Consider the following 16,402-nt stretch of genomic DNA (forward strand, 5'->3'; position numbering starts at 1 on the left):
AAATAAGCACTTTATTTTATAAAGCAAACACAAAGGATTGGTGTATATCCAAAAGGTTTATATTCCTACATTTTGGATAATTCAATTTAGAACTTATACAGGTTTATTCCTACAGGCTAACAAACACATCACTTGTCTCTATGGAAGAAAATTAATTCTCAAAATTAACATGGTTTTTAGTGTTTCATATCTCACTGTTCTTTAAAAACCTAGAGACCAATAACATCCAATAACATCCAATAAAAATAAACTGAAAGACTTTGTTGTAATAAATTTTGCCCGTGTTCACCAGGTTTGTTTAATATAGTGTGTACACAAGGAAAATACACCTACTCTGTAATTTTTTACAAAATAACAAGGAGTAGATGTAGAAGATTTGGGAAGAAAAGAGAATTCAAAAAGTCCTTTCTTTGGTAACTTTCACCTCAGAATCATCAAAAAGGGACCACTTCCCTTCATACTCCTTTAAGCTTTGCACTACACAGAAAATTTTTTTCTCAAATCCACTCATGTAAATGCCTGTTTGTTTACTAGATTTCTTGTTCCTATCCAACTTTGTGAGTCCTGTTAGTATTGTTGGTCTCAGAACTTCTACTTTCAGCAAATGTACTAGAAGCCTTTTCAGTAATAGATGCTTTGCTATAGAGCTCATAATTCGTTTTGCTCATTTGTTCTCTAAGAAATCCAATAGTGTCTTTTTGTTGTTGTTGTTGTAATTGTTTAGAATGTTATTTGGGCTGAGTGTGGTGGCATATGCCTATAATCTCAGCACCCAGAAGGCTGGGGTAAGAGGATAGTTGTGAGTTTTAGGTCAGGCTGTGCTGTATAGTGAGTTTAGGAAAAACCAACAAAAAAAAGTTCTTGACTGTATTTCCACCAACTTTCTTTTTTTTATTTTAAAGAGGGTAAAATTAAACAGAACAAAACAGATCATAAGGAAACAATTTTAAGAAACATGGATCTCAAAGCAAGACCACTGGAGATTTTTACTGTCTATCATATTGTCTCTTGTTTTCTTCCAAATAGTTGTCCCCATCTTCACACACAGTGAATACATACTGAACATTATAGTACCAAACTAATCAGAACAGGATGATGAAAGCTTTTTAGATCTTCAAGACCAGACATTAGGGAAGTCAACAATGGCTGCCATAATGTCTCTTGTTCTCTTCGAAGTAGCAGTCCATATCTTTATATATGTTGAAATTAAACATAATAGACTACTCTAATATCACTCTGAACAGTGAATAATAGTATAGCTAGATTTTATATCATAGTGCTACATAACTAGACCTGGGTATCTTAGTGTCTCCTCTTCTTCAGAGTGTCTATTCATTACATCTTGCATTATATAATTTGTTCTCATAAACTGTTTAGAAATTCTCCACATATGTGAATCTCTACATATATACCTATCCTTTCTGTATTATAGGGAAAAACAGAACAAAACAAGACAACAGAACAAATTCCTAGAAAACCATGAAATGAAAAAGACATACAAACCCCCCATATTAGGTGATCTACAGTAGTTACTATGCTGTCTCTTACTATTTTCAATAGAATTGTCTACATCGTCAGACATAATATAATTAAACATAGCATTACATAGCAATTTTAATAAAAACACAACATTGGAGACATTGTAGGACTTCAAAAGCAGTTAATAATTAAACCGGAATGGGTATCTTATTACATCTTGTCATCTTCAGAGTAGTTGCCTCTACTATTAGACTTGATACTATCAAGCATACCAAATTCAAATAAAATCAGTCAAGACAAAACAGCAATCTAACAAACCAGATTCAAATAAGATCAGTCACAGTAAGACAATGTAAGTAATATGGGCTTCAGTTTAAGTTAATAGGGAATTAAGGATATTTACTACAGTGCATCCTGCTGTTTTTGGGATAGCTATCTTTGCCCTCAAATCTAGTATGAGTAGACAGACTGGAACAAAATAAAATCAAACTAAACAGAGTGTAAGACTAATGTGGCTTTTAAATCCTGATACACTATTAGCAATGTCCTCTGCTTTCCTTTTTTAGACAGTTCCTCCCCTTTCCCTTTCTCAGGGTGCTTTGTATATTTTGGGTCCCACTAACTCCTTTAGTTTTTAGATTAGGGGAGCAACTCATTAGCTATCTAAGTGGTATTAAATCTTTTTAACCCCTGAGCTTGATGTTGAGCTGTAGTCCTTTACTTACTAAAGCCTCAAGGTTTTCCTTCCTTCTAGTTGAGTAGTTCTCCACTGCACAAAAGTGTCATGACTTTCCAACTTATCTGCAGCTGCTGGATGACTTGTCCCTATTTCTCTCTGGTTCCCTGTCACATAGAGCTTTGTTTTCTCATCTTTGACTTTCAGTTTATTAACACTCTTTCAGGTTGAGTATATTTCCTATTCAGAGCATCTCAATGGATCCTATCTCCTGATCTACTCTACCTGTGTTTCTTTTTGTTAGTGTATCAAGGCTATCTATATTAGAGATTATAACCCACCCTCTCTGCCTCATCTCTGCTATTCTATTTTTCTGCTATTATTTGTCCACTTTTCTCCTTCATTTCACTGTCTGCCCCATTCATTAAGGCCTCTCTGCCACTGTTGCTAAAATCCTGATATTTTTTTCCTCTCTCTGGAATGTCCGTCACTGTTTTTTGTAGGATTGGATTAGTGGCCACGAACTCCCTCAGTTCCTCCTTGTCATGGAAAGATCTTGTTTCTCCATTAATTTTGATAGAGTTTTTCAGGGTACATCCATCTGGGTTGGAGGTTATATTCTTTCAGGGCTTAGACTACTTCACTCCTGGCTCTTCTTGATTTGATAGTTTGTGTTGAGAAGTCTGTAGTTATTTTGATGTATTTTCTTTTATAGGTAGTCTGCTTCTTTTCCCTGACCATTTTTAATATTCTGTTCTTGTGGTGAATTTCTGGGATCTTGATTATTATTATATGTCTGGTTGTAGATCTGTTTTGGTTGTAGTTGGTTGGAGGTCTGTATGCCTCATTTATCTGGTTATCATTTCTTTTTCTTATGCTTGGGAAGTTTTCCTTAATTCTGTGAATAGCCTTTGTAATTCATTTGTGGTTACTCCTGTTTCTTTGCTCACATTTTTTTATTCTTAAGTTATAGATCCTCTTGTTGTCTTCTAACCTTTGTATTGTTACTTCCTGGTTCTTTGTTATTTTTAAGAGGTCTTTTCTTTAACCATCACACATTGCAAATCTATCTTCAAATTTTGAAAGGCTAACTTTTAGTTTCTGTCTAGGCATTTTGCCAGCTTTCAATGGAGTTTTTAATTTCCTGGTAATCTCTTTGGATCTATTTCATGTATTCTAGATTTTGTTTATATTCTTCACCAAAGGTTTCTCTTCTTTTTCTGGGTTCCTCCATTCTTCCATCTGTGTCTTCTTAAGAGGGGCTTAGCATTTCTTTTATTAATCTTTTTATATCTTGCCTCACTTGGATTAGAATTTGTTTTAAGTTTGTCTATGAGGTCATGAAGGTATTTTTTTATGTCCGCTTTATGTGCTGGTAGAAGGTATTTCTTTTTATGTTGTAGCCAATATTGCATGATTGTTGCACTGGATCTCTTCTGTATTTACCTCTCCTGGACTTTTTTTCCAGGGTCAGCGGCTGGAGGCTTTTTCTTATTTCTTTCTCTTGTCATATTTCTGGTTTCTTTCAGACAGGTGTGTGGTGGAGGTCTCAGGCCCTCTCCATATTGCTTCAACAGTTTTTCTAATGCGTGCTGGCTGGGGGCTGCCTTCTTCAGTTTGCTGTTATCTGAGATGCACACAGGAACTGTGAGCTGGCCCCTCTTCTCTGAGCCAGTCAACTGGCAAGTGCCTTCAGCACGTTAGTCTGTGCTTTGTGGATGTCACAGGTTCGGGACATTTTCATCTCTGGCTGTTGGGTCCCAACCAGGGGCATGACTTAGCCCAAGCAGGTCCCACCAGTCCTCTTTGGGCCAGGGGCAGCTGACTGATGCCACTGTAGTTCCAGGTTCAGACATATCCTGCCCAACTCTAGTATGTCCTCCAGCCGGCCCCACCCACTGCAGGACCCAATTTCCAGCACTCACTGGGAATTAATGCAGTTCTCCACCTTCGCTCCACTCTACGATGTACTGCATCCTCCTGCCAAAGGGCCCAGACTCACCAGCTCCCGATTTCAGAGGCCGTGGGTTCAGTGCGACCGTGAATCGTCCCAGCTCCACCACATGCCCAGCACCGCACGGACCAGTCCTACTAAGCACATCTGGTTCCAGTCTTTCACCCACATTTTTTCCTTCCTTTTTTTTCTTTTTCCTCAGTTTCTTCCTGGGTCGTGAGAATCCCTCTCCTTTCATCTGGTCTTCTCCATGGTGTTAAGTTCTAGCATCTGAGTTGTTTTTCTCAGAGAGGCTCTCTGCCCTGCTACCTATCAATCCACCATCTTCAGAACTCCCCTTTCCACCAACTTTCATCAACACTTTATCACAGTAATTTTCAGCTGTGCTCCTCACTTCCTCCTCATTCACTGGTTCTGATTTATTTATTTCACACATCTGGTCAACCATAAAATTTTCCTTATCTCATTCTAAGCTGTTAAAATCTGTAACTTTAACAGAAGCAATGTAGTGCCCACTGCTCATTGTAATATCAGTATGTGTTAAAACTGCAAATAATAGCTGCCATTAGTTGGCCTTGCTCCATTTTTCTAGTGACAGTTTAAATGGTATCATTAAAGGAGGGTTGATCTTGGACAGACCACCTATAAGACTCAAACTCCAAGCCACTAGCCACAAAGCACCTCAAATGAATAGTTATAATTTCAGGCATTTTGTCAAACAACACATCATCTGGCTTCAGTGTAATGATGACAGTTTTTACAGAAATATTTATCTTGGAGCTGGGGATTTAGCTCAGCGGCATAAGCACCTCCCTTGCAAGCAGGTGGTCATGAGTTCAATCCCCGGGACCGATTAAAAAAGAAAAAAAAAGAAATATTTATCTTGTACAATACTCTCCACTGAAGCAAATTGTGAATTTGCCTTCATTTTTGTTTTTGGTGCTGAAGGAATTTCAAAACTCTCCTCTACTTTGGAAATTGCATCTTCTTCTATTAGTACATTAATGTCCTGAAAGTCTTCTCTTTCTGTTAAAGACTTTCACACTCCAAGCAATGAGTCCTTAATATCAGTTGACCTTGAAATAATTTTTTTCACTAGCTCAGAACCAGTTTGCTCTGCACCTTTGTTTAGGGGCTTATCTTCATTAACATCCATAGGTTTACTATTGGGGAGATTCAGGTCAACAACCATTAGTTATATTATTACTTTTGTGCTTCCCAAAGTTCTCTCCAAAATCATACTTATTTTCTTTAGATTTTCCTTTGGATTCTTGGTTTGTGTTAGTTTTCCTAGACTACAGAATTTAGAAGAAATTTTAGGAAGTTTTATTACAAGCTTTAACCAATTTAATGCGATTTCTCACATGTGTCTATGTTCTCTTTTTCAGAAACACACTTATGGGGAGACTCCAGTGTATCACCAGTAGCTTTTCTTTTTGAGCTAGTTTGGCTCTGGTTCTTATCCAGTAATTGATGATCCATGGAAACTTGAACTTTTTCTTCATGTTACCAAATTCAGTGTCATGTTTTCTTTTTATATTCTCTTTTAGGCATTTTTCATTATAATTCTCAGAATTGCTCATTTTGTCCATCTCTGTGCTGTTAATTCTGCTCAGTTCCTCTTTATGATGAGATTTTCCTTCTGTAGATAACTCTGCCTGATTTGTACCTTTTTTTTTTTTTGAAGTTGGCATGTTTTTTAATGTTTCCCAAAATACAGTAATACCTCCTGTGATTGTGTTACAGATATTCTTCATATATAGGATTGAGTTTCTGGAAAGTGTGAAGCAGTTGTCTTGGCTGAGTAGCAAGTTCATCAGTGTATTTTTCTGGATGTAAGGGGAAACTAACCTGAAGCTGTTCAGCTGAAATGATTAAGGACTAAACTATGTATAAGTTAATAATTTGGCAAACAATCTTCTTTGCGATTTCCTTTGTCTTTTGGATTGGCTTCATCCTTTAGCACCTCTTTCTTCTTTAAAATAGTATTAAGTAAGTGCTTCACTCTAGATTTAAAACCAGTACAAAATTATTATAAGACCTGAAGTACACCATTCAGGTGACAAATATTGCCAAGATTATTCAGTCCCACAAGTGGCAGCAAGTTTTCTCTATTTATAAGTGAGAACTGTGCTGCTGGAACAACTTAGTCAATTTCTGATCCTCTGTATTCAGAAACTTTTTCATTTTCTTGAGTCTGTAAAATCTAAGGTTCCCTTTAGCTTCCATTTTTTTCTGAAAAAACTTAAAAAAGGAAAATCATTCTCTCTTAGATGGACTACTGAAAGCTCATTACTTTCATTAGGAATGACACCAAGGATTTTTTTCCCAAATCCCAAGGAATTGACAAGAATTTATAGAGAGCAACTGTAAGCAGCAATTTTATCTGGTCCACATCTCACATGAAGCCGCCAAGCCAGTCAGCACTTACAACACTGGTGGTGCCCACCAGGAAGCTCGCAGCTACTATCCAACCAGAGGACCTTGGCATGATTTCCTCAGTGAGGACCATGGGCCTCTTGACAATCCACACCATATTCCTACAAATAAACCAGATAACACCTGCTTTCATAGTTATCAACTTGTACAGATAACACTGACTGTACAGTGTACAGCAAAATAAAATAATTAGAATATGAATATGTGGCCTTGAAGAGTAAGAAGAAAAAGGAAATGTGGTAGTTGGCAGGAAGTCTAATAATAGCCCAGGGAACTCTGAATCCAACATTCTTCTTTTTTTTTGAGACACAGTCTGGCTATGTAGTTTAGGCTGGGTTTAAACTGAACTCACTGTGTAGCCCAGGCTGGCCTCAAATTTTAAGCCTCCTGTCTTAACCTCCCAACTGGCAAAAGCGGCATGGCTGATACACCTGGCTCAGAATCAAACATTTTGGTACTTATTAATGAAGGAAATTGTTTAAGATAGAGAAATTTTAGATGCTATTTATTTATGGAAATACATGCTATTTATGGAACAAAAGCTTAAAATAAGGAGGATTTGTTTGATTTTTTTTCTGGTCTCAAATTTGCAGTGCTCCTCCTGCCTCAGCCTCCCAAGTACTGGGATTATATGTGTGTGCCTGATTTAATAAAAAGGTCTTGAGTTAATGTTTTTGACATAAACTGATCCAGAGGACTGTACTATACAAGAATAAGAAAAAAAACTATTTAAGGTAGTTAGGGTGTTACTGTTTGTAAGTATATATTGTACAGTTTATTTAGCTGTGATGAAGCTGTAACTAATGTAGAAGTTACATACCATCAGCTTAGTTATTTAGAAATGCACGTTAATACTTATCTGGTATCAGAAAATCTGAGTGCTGGTTTTTTATTGGCCTGGACCCTGCTTACTGTTTTTGGTTAAGTGAAATGTCAAATCATTAATACTGTGCCATTTATTTTAGCAAATTAGCAAAAATAAATTTGCTAAGTAATTATAGTAACAACAAAAGAAAATATTTTTATGCACAGATTTTCTTTATGCTTTAAATTTATGAGTATAAATAATAACACTACATTTTATTACAAATTACAGTAAAAATGTTTAAAGTTACAGGAGTTAGAAGTGGAAAGCTGGGTAAAGGTTTACAGAACGCTTTAAGATAGCCAGTGTCACGAAAAAAGGCTGCTTTGAAGAAAAGTAGAGACAAGGATAGGCCTAGGAGAATAAATGGTACTTTCTAGTATGGGTGAGGAATTGAATCATGATTTAGGAGCAGAAATAGCACAAATATAAGATAACATAGTATTTCTCTGTCTCTTTATAGATTGGCTTTGTTTGGAAAAAGAAACAGAATCACTCTTCCATCTCTTAAATCTTAGAGCTAGCCCTAGATATAAATCTTTAAGCAACACAGAACTACATAAACTAGTAAGATACATGTTTTCTCAAAGCATATTATGAAATTCTGCCTTAAAATGAACATACTGTTTCTTTGTCAAATGTTTTTATAGATGCCATTCCACAATCTATGCAAGATTTGCTGTGTATGAATAATGACTTTCCTCCAAGAGCACATTGCCTGGTAAGATGGTATGTATATATTTTATTCAGATGTCTTTTATTATGTGTGTCAGGGAGACCCCAAAACTGCCCCCGCTTCCCATGACTTATTAGGACTCAGAGGATTCAACATCTTGTTAGTTGTATTTGCAGCGGCTTTATTACAGCAGTATAATACAAAGCAAAATAAGCAAAAGGAGAAGTCACATGAAGCCAAGTCCAGTGGCGTGCGAGCTTTTAAGAGTCCTTTTCTAACAGAGTTATACTTCATTCCCTCAGAAACATGTGACAATACAGTGAAGCATCACTTATCAGGAAAGCAGGTTAGATGCTCAGCCTTTCAGATTATAAATGATGGAGGGCTGGTCAGATAGGCACTCTCTGGTTAGTATATAGCAAAACTTTATTCCCAGCAAGAAAGCAGGTGTTTAGCAAAAACCATATTTGCATAAATATTTTAGGCACAGCAAGCAACACTTTATCAGTTCTGGGAATATTGAAGACCCTTGGAAAATTTAAATTTCCAGATACCAACCAAGAGTAGTCCTTACAGGTAGGCTTTTCCAAGGATACCTGGTTGTTGTTGACTCTTTCACACGTTTCATAGTCTAGGGTAGTGCTTAACTATAATTCTAATGACTAGCATGTAACCCTTTGAACTTTTGTTGGAAATTGAATTGAAATAAAATGTTGATCACAATTATGTGATAAAATTAACTTATATCTCAACTATATATGTGATACATTAATGTAAGAGGCATATCACATTTAAAAGGTTGCTTCAGTTATTTTTCAGTTATTTAAAGAGTGTGTAAGCCTTTATTTATATTGGAGGGGTGGTAGTAAAACATGCCTTCACAAAAATGTCCCTAATATGAGTAGGTAGTCTTGAAAAGAGACCTAGGTAAAAGAAGTTTATATATTGTTTTTGTCATTCTGTTAGTATAGATTGATCTTTTGACTTTTTATTAAAAACTTCTAAGGGAAAAAGCATTTATAATATCTATATCTCTTTATTCTTCATTGTGATCAGTCTAGAGAATGGATTATGTAGCACATTGTTTAAAAAAGAGATGATACATCGGTATGATAGCATACGCCTATAATCCTTATTACTTGGGAGAATGAAGCAGTACGATCACAAGTTTGAGGCCATCCTGGTCAACTTAGTGACACTGTGTCAAAAGAAGCAAAAAGGGGGCTGGGAATTTAGTTCAGCAGCATAAGTGCCTACCTTGTAAGCACTTAGTCGTGAGTTCAATCCCCGGTGCAAAAAAAAAAATCAAAAGAGCTGTAGATGTATGTAGAGAATACTCATCCTGAATTGAATATTCAGTCTCCCAAAACAAATTTATCTGTAAATGTACATAAACTGAATAATATTTCTTAAGTATTCCCATTTTAGTATAGTCTTTTTAAAACAGTGAATATAACTGAAACAACTTTAGGTAGAAGGAATATAATATACCAAATGCCCATTTTTTAAAAAAAGAATGTAATACAAACATTAAACCATGTATTTCATTTACTCTTCTTAGATTCTTTTCTGGTCTTCTAAAACATGAATACACACATTTAGCATAAATAAATACATCAGACGACTATGCATGCACACATTCATTCAACATTAATTAGATACTTGTGGTTGAGCCAGACATTGAATTAGACCAACAGGTTTAGCTCCTAGCTAAGGTACTTATTGTTTCTTCCAACTTTGGGAAGTTACTTAATTTCTGTTTGTTTCTACATTGGTAAAGTAAAGATAATAAATAATATACATCTTTCAGGTTGTCCTGATAATTAAATAAGATCATGGTATAATAGATTTATCAAAATCTGAATGCTATCACATAGTTTCTCTAGCTTTTTAATATATGTGTTCTCTCAAACTGTGCTTGCACATAGTCCATACTTAAAAACATTTGTTAGTGAATTAATATAGGTAAACTTTGTACTTTTAAAAAATACTGTTTAAATTGACAGGCAATAACATTGATTTTTGGGGAATGAGAGAGTGAATAGGTCTCTGAACTTTTAATACATACATTGATTTGTTTTTAACTACTTCCACAATCAAGATATAGAATGGTTCTATAACCCCCTTTTTAAACAAAACAAAACAAAACCCTGTCTCATAGTCTCACTTTTCTGTCATTGTAATTCCTGGAATCACTGATTTGTTTTCAGTCACTGTGCTTTTTATTCTTTCAGGAATGTTTTTTGAATGGAACTATAAAATATACAATTATGTGAGACTAACTTTTACTCAACATAGTATATTTAAAATTCTTTGAAATAATTGTGTGTGTCAATAGCTTTTTATTGATATTTTATTGTGAAGATGTACCACAATTTAATCATATATTCATTCCTTAAAAGATATTAGCATCACTTCTAGGTGTGTTACTTTATTAAAGTTACTGTAAACGTTTGTGTACAGGTTTTTGTACATTTTCACTTTTAGTAAATACTTAATAGGGCTGGGAATTTAGCTCAGTGGCATAGAGCACCTGCCTTGCAAGCGCATGGTCAAGGGTTCGATCCTCAGTACCCACCCCCTCAAAAAAAATTAACTAGTAAATATTTAATGGATTGCTAAGTTTAATTTTGTAAAGAAGCCAAACTGATTTTCAAAGTAGCTTCATCATTTTGTTTTCTCACCAACTGTGTATGACAGTTCCATTTGGGTTCCACATTTCCACCAGCAGTTAGTGTTGTACTTCTGTTTTAGCCCCACTCGGAATGTGTAGTTGTATCTTATCTTAATTTTAAATTTTGAGCATTGTTCAATGTTTTATTTGTCCTTTATATGTACTTTGTTGAAATATTTGCTCATGTCTTTTCTACAGTTTTAATTGAATTGTTTTCTTACTGTTGAGTCTTGAAAAAATTTTTTAAAATATATTTTGCATATCCTTTTTAGAATGTGTGATTTGCAAGTATTTTTTTCCTATGGTGCAGCTTCTTCTCATTTTCATAATGATGTCTTTTTTAGAGAAATTATTGTTAAATTTTATCAACTTTTAATTTTATGGATTGAGCTTTTGGTGCCATGTCTAAAAACTCTTGAATTTTGTGAAAGACTTTTTGTGCATCTGTTTGCTGTGTTCTGATAATATACATGATATAGTTTTAATTTTTTTTACATTTACCTAAGTTTGCTTTATTGGCTAGTATGTGCTGTATTTTTGGTAAAGTTCTTAAGAGAAGGATGTACGTACTGTTATGTAGAACACTTTGTAGATATATAAGTCCATTTGTGAAAATTTTGTTCAGCTTCAATACTTTGGGTTATTTTGTTTGTTTGTTTTTTTGCCTAGTCAGACTATTTGAATTCTTTTTTTTATTTTTTTTTTTTTTGGTGGGGGGGATCAAACTCACGACTTTGCACTTGCCAGGCAGGCACTTATGCCACTGAGCTAAATTCCCAGCCCTAGTCAGTTTATTTGTTATTGAGATCCCTTACTACAATTGGATTTCTCTGATGTTTTATGTACAGTGTTACTTGTTTTATGAAGTTGAGTATGCAGCTGTTCCTTGCATGTATATTAATAATTGTTTTTTTCTTCCTATTGTATTGCTTCTTTAGTATGTAGTGACCTTCTTTGCGCCTTTTGACCAGTTTTGGTTTGAAGTCCACTTTGTCTCAATATAGGATAGTTATACCTGTTTTTTTGAGGGGATACCTGTTGCATGGGAATATTATTTTGCATCCTTTGATTTTAGTGTGTTGGGGTTAAGTGTGTTTCTTATGCTCAGCATACTGTTGATTTGTTCTGTTTTGTGTTTTTTATTTTAAAAGAATAAAAATGATGATACAGAATTTCAAAACAAAATAATAGATTAACAGTGGTTAATATATTACATATTGTTATCTTCAAAGTAGTTGTTCAGATTATAAGATATAGGCATGAAAAGTTTCTTGATCCATTCTACCAGTCTGTCTTTTGCTAAAGACTATTCATATTGAGAATTATTACTGTAAGTTGTTAATCTATATCTGCGATTATATTATCTTCTCACTGCTAATTCCCTATTTTTCCCTTCTACTTAATTGCTTACCCTATCTGATATATTCATTTTGTTAGACTTTTTGTTATTATTAACTTCATTGTCTTTTTCTAGGATATTCTGAGAATTTTTTGAAGCTCTGATTTGTTAGTCATAAATTTCTTCATGTCCTATTTATCACGAAAGTACTTTATTTTTCCGTCAATTCTGAAAGGTAGTTTTGCAAGATCTGTCAAGTTGATGAGTAAATGAGTCTTCTTTTATAAGTGATTTGTTGCTTTTCTCTTAAACACTTTTAAGATTCTGTTTTTGTGCTGGATTTGGATTTTTGCTTTGATGTATCATGGAGAAATTCTTTTCTGCTTGTGGCCATTTGGATTCCTATGTGGCCTCATTTGTCTGTATGTTAAATTCTTTTCCTTTACTTGGAAAGTGTTCTGCTTATCTTTCAGTAGGTTTTCTTGGCTATTTGTGCTGTCTTCTCATTTTTCACAAATTTCACATTTTATCTGAGTCTGCAATTATTATGATTGCTAATATTAAATTTATTAAAATGTTGAGTGCTTGCTTTGGCATAACTCATAGTAAATGTATTAAAATTTTGAATGCTATAGTTTATGTCATTCTTAGCCACTGAAAAACAACATACACAAAGTTTCATGTATAAACAGTTTATTCATTACGCTAATATAGCTATAGTGGTAAAAATTTGAAAGCTATTATAGAATAATTTCCATTTATAAATATTCATTTATATCATACTTTTATAGTTGGAATAAGTTAACTTTGTCAGAATGAGGTACAGTTAATGTATAATTGCTTTTTTGTTGTTGTTTTTTGAGACAAGGTCTCACTATGTAATTCAAGTTGGCCTTGAAGGTTCTGTGAAGCCCAGGCTGGCCTCGAACTTGTGAGTTACCCTGCCTCCGCCTTCTTAGTGCTGGGGTTACAGGCGTGCACCACCATGCCTGACATAATTTACATTTTGAAAACAAACATTTTTCCCTCTCTGTGCTGGAGTCTGAACCTAGGGCCTCACACATGCTAAACATATTCACTACTACAGAACTTAGAATTGGGGGGCTGGGGGTTTAGTTCAGCAGCACAAGCACCTGCCTGGCAAGTGCAGATATGTGGAAAATGTGAATTGAGATCTCTTCTGAATGGAAGTTTTAGTAAGAAATTGTGGTAGGCAGGACAAAGATACCACCACCACCCTCAGCCTCTCACCCCTGCCACCCAGACTCAAAAAAAAATCATGTTCTGAAACCTAGGAACTGTGAATATAGATTAAGCCTCAAGAAGAAATAATGGAATCAGCTGGAATTAATGTTGCTATTCATCTGACACTAAGATGGGAGATTTATCATAGATTATATGGTAGACACAAATACATTGTCAAGAACTCTGGAAAATGGAACAGAGTTAATATCAAGAGATGTAATAGAAGAACTCAGCCTTGTGTTGGTAGCTTTGAAGATGGAATAAAAGGGGCTGGAGCACAGGACTGGGTAGTCTATGGACCTTGAAAAACGGCAAGGAATAGATTCTCTCCTAAAGAATCTTTTTTTTTTTTTTTGGTCTTTTTCCTTTTTATCGGTACCAGGGATCAAACTCACAACTGCCTGCTTGCAAGGCAGGTGCTTATGCCGCTGAGCTAAATCCCCAGCCCCCAAGAATCTTGACTCTAAATTTAGTAGGTTTGAAAGATTAAGAAACCATCCAATCAAAGAACAGAGAGGGAAAAATTAGAGAAAAATGAATACCATTTCAAAGGTATATGGATAACTGTTGAGTGTCTTAAAGCATACTTGTAATGGGAACGTCAGGTGAACCAAAAAAAAAAAGACAAAAAAGATTGACTTTTCTAAGAGCTTCCAGAAGGAACAGTCTTGTTGATACCCTAATTTTAGGCTGATGATATCCGTGTTAGATTTCTGACCTGTAGTACTGTAAGAATAATACTGTATTTTAAGCAATCCAAGATTGTGCCAATTTGTTACATGACAGTATGAACTAATAAAGAAGGGGCCTAGGAAGTTCTGCTTAAAAAATAGAAAAATACATTGAAAGGACAGCTGAATTTAGCAAAAGACAATTTTTGTCTGTGTAGTTCAGGCTTTTTTTTTTTTTTTTTTGGCGGGGCCGGTACCAGGGATCAAACTCAGGACCTCACATTTACCTGGCAGGCACTGTGCCACTGAACTAAACTCTAGCCCCTCCATGATTTAGTTGCTGTCTAGCCTTGTCTTAAAGACAAGCCTTCAACTTCAGTTGTACTTGGGACACTGCGCAGGAGCAGTAGCAACAATTTAAACAGTCTGCAATCTTGTAAACTCTATGGTTAAATAATTATGGTTTTTAAGTAATTTAACTTTATGATTATTCAAAGGACTTATGCTAATGGTAGCATTAAGTGGTTAGCTTTGTCCTGTTTGGCCCCTGTACCCTCTGCCCTGAAAAACATAAAACTGTCAAAAAGCAACATTTCTGCCTCTTCCTGTGGCTAGTCCTATCATCTTTTTTCTTTAAAATCTGTGAGTAAGCTCAAAGCTTTCTAGTCTATGGTAGACATAAAACCCACCAGCCCTTTTGCCAAATGGTCAGACTTGATTCTAAGTAGGTAAACACTGGCTTGACAACTAAAAATGACAGACTGGGCTAGAGTAGTTAGGAAAAACCTGTACCTTTATAGGCTAAGTTATAGTATCAATATCAAGGCAACTGATGGATTAATGAGAAATTTAATAGGGAGAGCCTGTGTGAGAGCATGCAGAGGAAGGCTGAGGTGTGCATATCTTGGATAACAAGAAAACTACATGTGTCACAGAACCTGAGGAGAGCCAAAATAGTTTGCAACTTTAAATGCATTCCTTTACCTACACAGATCATTTATCAGAAAGTGGAAACCTGATAGACTTAGGTGCTTGAGCGTGATCTGTATCCAAATTATTGACTTGCTACTAAAGTATACAGACAAGAGAAAACCCTTAGGGAGGCACACAAAAACACAAAAGAAAGAGTAAACAATGAATAGAGAGATTGAAAACTGTACAATATTGGAGAAACATTTTTTGCAAATCTACAGGAGTTCCTAATACAAATAAACAGGCTATCAACTCTCCGATAAGTTAAAAAGAAACTGATTTTACTTCAGTGTGTTATCTGAATGTAGTGGGGCTTTTGTTTTTTGTTTTTTGGGTTGTTTTGTTTTGTTTTTGTTTTTGTTTTTGTTTTTTTGTCTTTTTCTTTTTTATCGGTACCAGGGATCGAACTCACGACCACACACTTGCAAGGCAGGTGCTTATGCCGCTGAGCTAAATCCCCAGTCCGGGTTTTTTTTTAAATGACAAAATTTCACATTTATTAAAGGTAGGAAAAAACAGACCCTGCAAAGCAAGCTCAGGCCAAGTAAAAGTAAAAAATGGAGAAAAAAAAATGAATACACTCAACAGCATGGGGTGGGCTACCATGAAAAAACCTGATAATAAGTGCATAACCGAGACAGTCCGTTTTTCATATTTCTCACACTGGTGTCATGTCTAGGTCATACTATCAAAAATTTGCAGAGCTTCTCACAAGAAGTCCGCATGCAGGGCTTCGGGAATGGTTTTGTGAATATGTCTGGGGAGTTCACCATACCTTCTTTTCCAGCCAGTTTTAGCCACACCCTATCTTCCTGCCTCATTTTCCCTTGCAAGACATCATCCTCATAGTTCTTTATGAGGTTCTGAAGGACTGGAAGTCTCACTCTTCACATATCCACTTTCTGCTAGAAGAGACTGTAGGCCTTACCTAGTAGAGATTATGTGCTGTCCAAGTATGTTGAGATCTCAAGGCTCAGTGGATTGGAGAAAAAAGTCTGTTAGAAGATGCTGAGAAGCTTTAGAGCTTTCAGTGATACAAATAGCCCACTCTGACTTGTATACCAGAGGTTCACTACCACTGAGGGTTTGTTAAAACACAGATTGCTAAGATCTAGTGAGGTATTTCTGATTCAGTACATATTGGGTGGAACCTGAGAATTTGAATTTCTCACAAGTTTTATGTGATATTGAAGCTGTTCTTGTAGCAACCACACCACAAAAACAAAACCTGCTGCAGGGGTGTTAGAGTGCAGCACAGGAAGGGATGGAGGACACCTCTGAGACAGGACCTTGTGTGACTGAAAAACTCTCCAGAACCAAACTTCAGCAGGAAACAGTCATATGGCAGTCCAAGCTGGCCAGTAAAAATCTAGAAGTCATACCAAATGTGTATTCAGGTTGATTATATCTTA

At 35.6% G+C, this 16,402-nt stretch overlaps 1 protein-coding gene and 1 pseudogene across 4 annotated transcripts in view; one reads left to right on the forward strand and one right to left on the reverse strand.

Moving 5' to 3' along the window:
• Window positions 1-16,402, forward strand: part of Rab3gap1 (RAB3 GTPase activating protein catalytic subunit 1) — a 90,616-nt gene that overhangs the window by 22,148 nt on the left and 52,066 nt on the right. For all 4 annotated transcript variants that reach the window (XM_003478725.5, XM_003478724.5, XM_063258988.1 and 1 more), the window contains one exon: window positions 8,064-8,142. In XM_003478725.5, coding sequence (XP_003478773.2) covers window positions 8,064-8,142 — 79 coding nt within the window. The remainder of the gene's footprint in view (window positions 1-8,063; window positions 8,143-16,402) is intronic.
• On the reverse strand, window positions 395-6,645 carry LOC106025389 (ubiquitin carboxyl-terminal hydrolase 1-like; annotated as a pseudogene).

This window comes from Cavia porcellus, unplaced genomic scaffold (genome assembly GCF_034190915.1).
Source record: "Cavia porcellus strain 051 isolate PalLab524CR breed Dunkin Hartley unplaced genomic scaffold, mCavPor4.1 scaffold_12, whole genome shotgun sequence".
NCBI classification, from domain to species: domain Eukaryota; kingdom Metazoa; phylum Chordata; class Mammalia; order Rodentia; family Caviidae; genus Cavia; species Cavia porcellus.